This window comes from Camelina sativa, chromosome 5 (assembly GCF_030686135.1).
Source record: "Camelina sativa cultivar CO46 ecotype springtype chromosome 5, ASM3068613v1".
Taxonomy (NCBI): Eukaryota; Viridiplantae; Streptophyta; class Magnoliopsida; order Brassicales; family Brassicaceae; genus Camelina; species Camelina sativa.
In genome coordinates, this window is record NC_141884.1 from 7,133,216 (window position 1) to 7,142,613 (window position 9,398).

Genomic DNA, 9,398 nt, shown 5'->3' on the forward strand with positions numbered 1-9,398 from the left:
AGGAGGAATGAGCAGAAATATAACAATTTGCTGCATCAAAAGAACACTAAACAACCTAAATCGATCCACAAAGTCTCCTGCTTTAAAGAGATTCATGTTCAAATTCAACCAAACATTCTTTGCAGTACCAAGAAACACTCCACCTAAAGGAAAATAACTGTTGTCCTATTGATCATAGACACTTAATCTCCTTTATGATCTCAAAGCCATTAGGAAACATATATACTAAAAGGCTGTGATTGTAAAGATAACTTACAAAGAGACCACAAAAGCTAATCTAAAACCAAACCCAACTAATGAAACGACTACTTGATGGTCACAAACTTGTTAGTTCCGTGTCTGGCCCAATGGTTCTTGAGATCAACAGGGTAAGAGAGACTATACCCTTCGCCAGCAAGCCTCGCAAGGAGCTTGACATAAGCACCATTGCTCATTTTTCTTCCAGCTAGACGAGCTCCGGGTCTTGTGGTGCTCATGGGTAGTGGGTATGTCGATATGCTGATGGTACAGCATGAGGATTGCCAACCGCCCATGCCCCATTTGTAGCAAACCCTTGAAACCCCTGTACATGAACACACAGGAGGAGGAACCCCGGAAGTATCGAAGCTTGAAATGTCAATATTGATGTCCAGATTCTTCTTCTCGCGCTTTGTCTCTGGTATGCTCAAAGTTTTCTTTGACTTGTTGGATGCAGAGCGTTTCTTTCTTGGCGTTTTAGGTTTCAAAGCTTTCGAAGGAGACTGATTCGTGGACTTCTGTTCCACGGTTGCCACACCGTTTCTGTAATCTATAGTAGTAGGAGGATAAAACGAACGAGACTGAGGCACCATCACACCTTCGGCAGGATTTGCTTGAGATACTTGAGAAAGATCAATGCCTGTGGTCTTTGGAACAGCGATATGGGAGTGAAACCAATGAGCATTAGATGTAAGCAAGGCTGCGTCCTTGTTTGCGTTTGTAGCAGATAGCATCAAGTTTTGTGAAGGAAATGAGTTCATCTTGATAGCTAGTTTCAGTGGAGAGAGATCACACGCTCACGTTGCCGCTCCTACATCATTGTCAAAAGCAGATAAGATGAGCCAACATTATCAATCAAAAACTGAAACTAACCTTATATAGCAACACAGAGATTCCAAGAAGCAAGATAACCATTCTACAAGCTCTATACAGAGAACATAATCTTAGTTATCTTCCGGTAATAGTACTCAATCAAAAGACAAAGCCGTTTTTTACAAGACAGAAACTGTTATGTATATTCCTAATTAAAGACAAACTTGATCACTGAAACCCAGATGATCATCAGTACACAAAACACACATCTAAAGCTTAAAGACTACATACGTAGAGGAGAAAAAGTTCTCATCTTTTCAGATTGTTTGAGTGGAAAAATTGGAAAAACCCAAAAGAGTTCACGAAAGAAGTAGAACCAAGACCCATAAAGCGAATAAACCATGCAAAATCAAAACCTCTGACTAGGGTTCCTAAAGAATTATACACAGAAACAGAGTCGAAACCAGAGAAGAGTGATCTTTCGGCATACGCAAATAAGAAAAACGTCAGACTTACCAATGGCGATACCTCACCTCTATACTCGCTCCACTCCAAGCACTCTCTCTCTCTCTCAAGAGTCAAGACCCTTTGGATTGGACAAAGTAATTACCTTTTAGGTTTTGAGAATTTTTAGGGCTAACCCAACTTTTAAAGTCTGTTTCTTTTTACCCCATGCGAAATTTATGTTAAATTAAATAGATAATTTTGTTTTTTTTCAATTTCAACTATGATTTTTCTTGAGAAATTTGGTAATATAACACAATTTTGAGCTTATCTTTGCAATTTATAAATTGTGGGAAAGCCTTTAGAGTTTAGAGCTTAGGCACATGTGACATTTTGGTGTACATAATATATGGCGTATGAGTTGCAAGGGCACTAAATAACTAAGATTATTAAATTAGACAAATATTAACATGAATCATGAAGTGTTAGTTTCTCTTTGTCACGATGATGATTGAGGAGAAACCATAACAAGAACAGTCTATGTTCATTAAGGGGCAGAAACCAAATCAGGAGGTACAGAAGCAAGATCGAGCACCCAAGACTCTTTCAGATCAGCTCCAGATTCATGTTCAGACACCTTCTTGGCCGGAATCTGATGAGAGAGCAAGGCTGCAACATCGTCTTTCTCGACCCATCTGACTGCATTATACCCGTAATCCCGTCTCTTGAACAAGTTGCTACTACAGTCGTTAACCTTCTCCAAATATGCCACACTCAAGCCATACGCTTCAGAATACATCGTCAAGCACACGACAATCTCATAGCGTCCGGTCTTTCTTCTCTGAAGAGCTGGATTTGTCTCTGAGTACACTGCCCAAACAGAGCCTTTCCTGGGATATATTTGGTATACTTCCCGTGCAGCCCTTTCGCAGTTGACAATGTGAGAGAATGGTTTCACTTGTTCAACCAAAGCTTTCTCTGAAACTCGGAACCTCCCACAAGGCATATTAGAGGAACTGATCTTCATCCAAGAGATCAGTTTCTCGCTCTCACAATCCAACCAGTTGATCCATACTTTAAAAGGGTTCAAAGAAACCACTTCACTGACCAAACAGTAACTCCGAGGCATATTGTCATCACCACCATCATATATCGCCCAAATCTGCCCTTTCTTAAAGCTCCTCGGCATCCTGTCCTTACCAAAATCATATAGTTCCAAATCCTCGTCTTCCCTGTAGATTTCTTGGCTTAATTTACCATGTTCCCTCTTCCTATCACCTCGTGGCACGTATTCTAAATCTACTATCTCGTTTAACACCTTGTGGTTCGTCGCCTTCTTCTTATTTATGTTCTTCCCATTCTTTAAAGCTTCTCGTTTTTCATTCTCCTTGTTACTACTCATCTCCCTCAAAGTTATAGTCATGGGGACATCACCTGAAGATCTCTCCTCCGTTTCACTTCCCATGTTTTCTTCTGCAGTACTATCTTTCTCAGTGATATTTGACTTCACCTTCGATTTTTTTCTTCTTATCACCGATTGCATTTCTGCCAAAGTCATCATCCCTTCATCTTCGTCATCCAACCCGTCAGATACATCAATAGCTTCTGCTCTTTCCTCTCTCATCTCCCCTGTCTCACTCCCACTTCTCAGACTTTCACTATCGTCACCAGCGCGCTTCTTCCTCCTACTATATGTTATGATCTTGGAAGCACAAGTTCCAGTTTCACTTCCATCTCTACCCTCTTCTTCCTTCTCAGCTTCCTTTGCCTCAAAACTATTCTTGCAACTAGTGCACATCAAATTCTGCCCTAAATACTTCCTACCAAACTTATGCACCGACCTACAACCCGAACAAACTGTTGAAAATGTTGATGTTTCATCATCATCATCATCATCACAACCACTAACCATTTCACTCTGAATCCTAATCCTCAACTTCATATCATACTCAGTCCTTCTAACCTTATCAGAGAAAACACTTAAAGCCTCATTCAAAAGCTTAAATCCTTCCTCGCACCCGGCGTAAGGATTCTTATCAGGATGCAACACTAAAGCTAGCTTCCTATACTGTTGCTTTATGGTAGTGATATGAGAGAAAGGCTCTACCTTTAGAACTTTGTACCACTCAGGCATACCTCCTGCGGTGGCGGCGGCAGAGCTGATGATCTCGAAGGCGGTAACCATGGCGGATAGACCTTCCGAGTCAGGAGACAAACCGAGAGCTTTCCGCGCATGAATCAGGGCCGACATTAGATCACCAGAATTGAAACTCGATTCGGCTAGGGTTTTGTGATGTATTGCTTCCGTCGCCATTGCAGTGTAGACGGAGACACACAAGACAGAGAGACGTCTTCAGAAAAAAAAAAAAAAAAAAAAAAAAACTTCGAATTCTTGAGTTTTTTCATCTTTTAATTCTCACCCTAGTCTTTTCACTATTTTTCCTTATTACCCTCTTATTTCTTAAAATTCTCTTTTGTGCCTAATAGTTTCTTTTGGAGAAGTCACATAAAAAACCTCTATAAATTTAATAGTTTTTTTTGGAGAAGTAAGGGTGTTGGTTAGATGTGGGTGAGGTCTGTTTAGACTTCAACTTATTTATTTGAAGTTAGGTCAGAGACTCTGACTCATTCGGAGGTTTCGAGAAGGCTGAGAACAATTTCTTGTGGCTTTGTTGTTTCATATTGAATCAACTTTAAAAGATAGAGACACCCAAAACAGGGAAAACAAATGTTAAATACTCGTTAAAGAGTTTGCAATAATAACTCGCGTGATTATTACTAGTAAGGCCATGTTTATAGGAAGGTTAGAAGGGGTGTTCTTAGGCATTTTAAAAATGAAAATAATTGAATAGTAGACTTAAGATCATGCTCATTGATCTTACTCTAGAACTGTTCTTGGGACTGATCTTGTGTGACGTGTCTCTATCGGATTGGAAATAATTAATTAAATAAAATTTTTGTCTTGTTTAATTAATTAAGTAATATGTTTGTTTTATAAAAAAAAATTATTTACAATGTTTTTTTTTATTTCATAAAAATATGGCATTGTATTTTAAAATTTAGTAAAATTTTTATATGTTTGCAATTAAAATGTTATTTTATAATTTTTTTTAATTGTAATATGTTTAAGAATATTAATAAACATTATATTATTAAATAGTATTAAACATTCTTAAATTATTTATTAAACATTAATCTATGTATTTATTAAATATTCTTAAATTTCTATAAGAATATTATATTATTAAATGGGAATTTTGTCTAATCTACCATAATTGATATAGAACTTTCCAATTCTACCACAATCATAAACACTTTTTCTATTATACCACAACTAGCAATGAAAATGTCGAAAATACCCTTCTATTCAATAGCTAGAAATTTAAAGAAAATGTGTTGTTTAATATAAACACAAAACTGCACATGCGGGCCATGTCACTTGACATTTATTACGGCACTGTAGCACTGAGCAAAAGAAAAAAAAGTTGTAAAATGCATTGATGACATAAATGAGAGCGTTAATTGAATCTGTAGACAAATTCTTTTTTAGTTTATTCTTGTAGATAAATTTCTTTTGTTAATTATGGTAGATAAGTTTTGATTGGTTGGGGCTGTAGACAAATTGAACATATAGACAAGTTGTCAAGTTCATTGTGATGGACAAGTTCCAATTTGTTGGTTTATGGACAAGTTGTTATTGATTAGTATACAAGTTCCTATTTATTCGGGTTTGTAAACAAGTTGGTTTTTTTTTGGTAGACAAGTTGATTTTGTTGATTTTGGACAAATTTCACTTAAATACACATATACTAAGTTTCATGGTTTGTATAGTACTAGTTTGAAATATAATTTAGATTTTCTTTTGGCATATTGCCCCTAAATGAAACTTGAATAAAGAAGAGAACTGATCGATCACTTGTAGCTTTAGAAGATATGCATGATAGACAAAATTAGTTAGTAAAGTGGACAAGTTGGATCCACCATAATTGGTCTATCGGAATAAGTCCACCGGATTTGGTTTACTGAATTTGTTCCATCAGAATTTGTCCACCCGAGGATGCATCACACAACTTCAATATAAGAATATGCAGAGCAGATCTATACGATCATCACCATTGGAATTGAACCAAGTCTCATTTAGTAATCTTATCTCATTGTCTATATCCCATTTGCAATCTTCCTCCTTCCAAGAGTTTTCAACGAAGAGATTGCATCTCTTCATTGCCGCCGGCCTGCCACCGTTGGTTTTGTGATTCACCCTAAGAGGACAAAAGGAGGGTCAATATTTAGGTTGAAAAACATGCAACAATTGAAGGTAAAATGGGTTAAAGTTACTACAGAGTAGGAAGAAGAGATGAAGAGGTTTTATGTATTTTACTCTTAGTGGGAGAGATGAAGAGACAATTAATAAAAAAAGAAAAAGATTTTGTTTGGTCATTTAATTTGAAGTAGAAGAGTACATGAAAAGACAGCACAATAAATAATACATGAGAATAAAAAATAAAAGAAAAAGACTTACTCCTTTTATTTATGGTTTAAAAAAAACAAAGCTATAATGAAAGTTACATTTGTCTTTTTATTCATGGTCTGTGGTATTGCCGGAAAGGAATAAACAAATGTGGTAAAAGACACAAGATAAGTTTAGGAATGTGGTAGATTTGTTAAAAATCTCTTATTAAATCTTAAGATCTTACACATGTTCTCCCAATAACTAACTTCTTAACAAAAGTTCTTAACTACTGATCTTACATTATTTTTACAATATTTATACTCTAAGAACACCCTAAACTGATCTCCCTATAAACATGCCCTAAGGGTCGAATCCAAGAACTCATTCTAACTAACCAATGCAAATACCACTAGACTAAATACATTTTTTTTTAAAACCGAAAATTATATATAAAATACATGGCAGAAAACAAGGCTACAAGCTCATGCTTCATTAGCTTAGCGTTTGGGCTGACTCTGCTGGCGAGAAGAATCATTAAAGAAACAATGTGATATCCTGACAGATCTGGAAGAATCAAAATTAGAGAAACAATGTGATATCCTAACAGACCTGGAAGAATCAGTAGGGAATCAAAACGATATTGCTCTGAGGTTGACTCAGCACGTGATCAACACTACTGCTGGGAAAACCTCCAACCTCGTCTTCTCGCCGGCATTAATCAATGTCATCCTCAATCTTATCGCTGCCATATTTCCCGGAGCCACCACAAACCTGAATGTCTCTTTACTTAGGGCTTCTTCAACCGATGAGCTTAACACTGTCTCCTCTGGGATCGTCACCACCGTCCTCGTCGACAGCACTGCGATTGGCGGCCCGATGATATCGGCGGCGAATGGCGTTTGGATCCACAAGTCTCTCCCTTTGGAACCTTCTTTCAAGGATCTCTTGTTGAACTCGTACAAAACTGCTTTCAACCAAATTGACTTTCACACCAAGGTACTCTCTCTCTTTGGTCTAAATAGACCTAACTCTTTTATAAATTTACTAGGGGTTATATTAGTAGATTTAGTAGATGACACTATAGAATTTCATTCATAAATTTCAACTAGAAATGTATGAAGGATTTTCCATTCATAAATTTCAACTAGAAATGTAACTAAAATCTCTCAAAACAACTTTTTTATTAAGATTTTGAAATTTAAATGTTAAGTTTGAATAACAATGGATTTGATATGACTTTAATAAATCTTTGATTGAATAACAAGAGATTGTAAGTTATTTTGAATGATTTTAAATAAATTTCAAGTTCAATAACATAGGATTTAAAATGAGATATTAAAATCACATTTTGAATAATAAGGGATTTTAAGGAAAAACCAGAAAAATTTAAAATCCCTAAAGAGATTCATGTTGAAATTCAAACCAAACAAGATTAGAAAAATATATAGCTAATGTAGATGAATATACATGTGGTCTGGTGGCAAAGTTTTTCTATATTGGAGTGAGAGTTTCACGTTTTGATTCCCGCCGAAAGCAAAGAATTATTATTAGTATAGATTTTTTTTTTTGTCTTTGTCGTGATAGAACATTGTCGGAGCGCCAATTTTTTTTTTCCGGAATCATTAAGTCACACAATTCTATTTTTCAACAAACTTCCCGCACAATGAAGAGCGACAAATCAAAAATGACAGCGTCGGAGGTGGTTACATCGGAATCATCAGCGTCGGAGGTGGTTACATCGGAATCTTCGGCGTTGGAGTCATTGATCAACGGCCAGTACATGCTTTGAAGAGAACATTAAAAGTTTAGATACTGTAAATAAACTCTATTACAAGTTAATGTGTAATATATATAGTTATATTTGATAATTGTATATAATAGTTAATTTATAATATTGACAGGGCTATATATTTACAAAAAAATTTCAAAAAATACTATCTTATTATATTATCGAATTGTGTCAAAAATTACAACGGTCCAACTTGGGACCATAGAAAATTATTAATTTATAACGACTATTAATTTATAGAGTAATAATTTATGGAGGTTTTACTGTACAATTTTGGCATTAAATAATAAAGTGATATAATGGAATTAATAGTGTTTTCAAAATTGGAAAACCTTTTGGAATAGTCACATCATTACATAACATGTTTTCTACCAATGATAGCATAAAACTTGTAATTCATCACAAAACCTACTTTACTTAAAGTTATTTTGTAGAAACTTTAAGTAATTGATAACATATATAAGTATAAATATATATACTTATATTTGTTAATTTTATATAATTATTAATTTATAATATTGATGTGACTATATATTTACAAAGGTTTTTTTTAATTATCTTATTATACTATTGAATTGTGTTCAAAATTACAACTAAAAGTTTGACCAAAAAAATTACAACCATCGAAAATTATTAATTTATAGCGATTATTAATTTATAGAGTTACTGTACAATTTTGGCATTAAATAGTGACTCTATAAATTAATAATAGCTATAAATTGATTAATAATCATTATAAATAGTGACTCTATAAATTATTAATAATTGTATAGTTTATACCATAGAAAAAATTATAGCGATTATTAACTCTATAAATTGTAGTGATTATTTAATGGATTATTTTAAAAATTATAGCTATAATTAAATAATCACGATTTAATTATATCAATTTATAGCTATAATAGAGTTAATAATCCATTAAATAATCGCTATAATTTATAGAGTTAATAACCCATTAAATAATCGCTATAATTATACCATAGAAAAAAATTGTTTTTCAAAATTGATATAAATTATAGCGATTATTAATTTATAAATTATTAATTAATAGTGACTCTATATTATTAATTTATAAATTATTAAGGGCAATTGACAAAAATAGCACACATTTAAGTTTTTGTTCCAAAACTAGCACACTTTATCAAATGTTCCAAAACTAGCACAAATTTATATATTATTAATTTTTGGAAAAATCTAAATTATTTATAAAACTAAAGGTTATGTCGTCTCTTCTCTGCTTCCACCGACACGATTCATCTTCTCAACCCAAACAAGCTCCGCCTGCGATTCCCATCACCGGAGATAAAGAGCGACACAAAAGCTACAAAATCTTCGAGTTCTTCTCCAGCAGTATCGGATCGAAACGGCTCGTGGTATCCTCTCTTTGTTGATTCGATCAGATTTACACTGAAAGAGCTTTTCTCTGTCTTCTGGTTATTGTATCCGTCGTTGAAACACGATTTCTCCTATTACTAACATAATCGAAGATTGTTTCTGAAGCTGCGAAAGTGTTCTTCGCCATGAGGAATTTTGGGGTTACTGAAACTGGTACTAACAAATCCATACATATTTTAAAATTTGACTCTCGTAATGCATTGAAGTGATTATTAAGTCGTTAGAAGGATTCAACATATATAGCTCATGATTTTGTTTCTCTTAGGATTT

The 9,398-nt window shown here is 34.4% G+C and overlaps 2 protein-coding genes and 1 pseudogene across 3 annotated transcripts; 1 reads left to right on the forward strand and 2 right to left on the reverse strand.

The window, feature by feature from the left end:
• Positions 1-62: 62 nt before the first annotated feature.
• Positions 63-1,711, reverse strand: LOC104785998 (protein BASIC PENTACYSTEINE7-like). Of its 2 annotated transcripts, none has more exons than XM_087513261.1 (2): positions 1,567-1,711; positions 63-1,048 (listed from the first exon to the last, which is right to left on the reverse strand). In XM_087513261.1, exon 2 carries the CDS (start codon positions 996-998, stop codon positions 306-308), a length of 693 nt encoding a protein of 230 aa, XP_087369387.1. In that variant the 5' UTR covers positions 999-1,048; positions 1,567-1,711; the 3' UTR covers positions 63-305. The 2 variants fall into 2 exon arrangements, with proteins under 2 accessions (XP_087369387.1, XP_087369388.1); XM_087513262.1 differs by having other exon boundaries at positions 1,584-1,649.
• A 102-nt stretch (positions 1,712-1,813) lies between these two features.
• LOC104786000 (uncharacterized) lies at positions 1,814-3,882 on the reverse strand. Its single transcript, XM_010511300.3, has one exon. It carries the CDS (start codon positions 3,806-3,808, stop codon positions 2,042-2,044), a length of 1,767 nt encoding a protein of 588 aa, XP_010509602.2. The 5' UTR covers positions 3,809-3,882; the 3' UTR covers positions 1,814-2,041.
• Positions 3,883-6,076: 2,194 nt separating this feature from the next.
• LOC147943343 (serpin-ZX pseudogene) lies at positions 6,077-7,092 on the forward strand (annotated as a pseudogene).
• Positions 7,093-9,398: the final 2,306 nt, after the last annotated feature.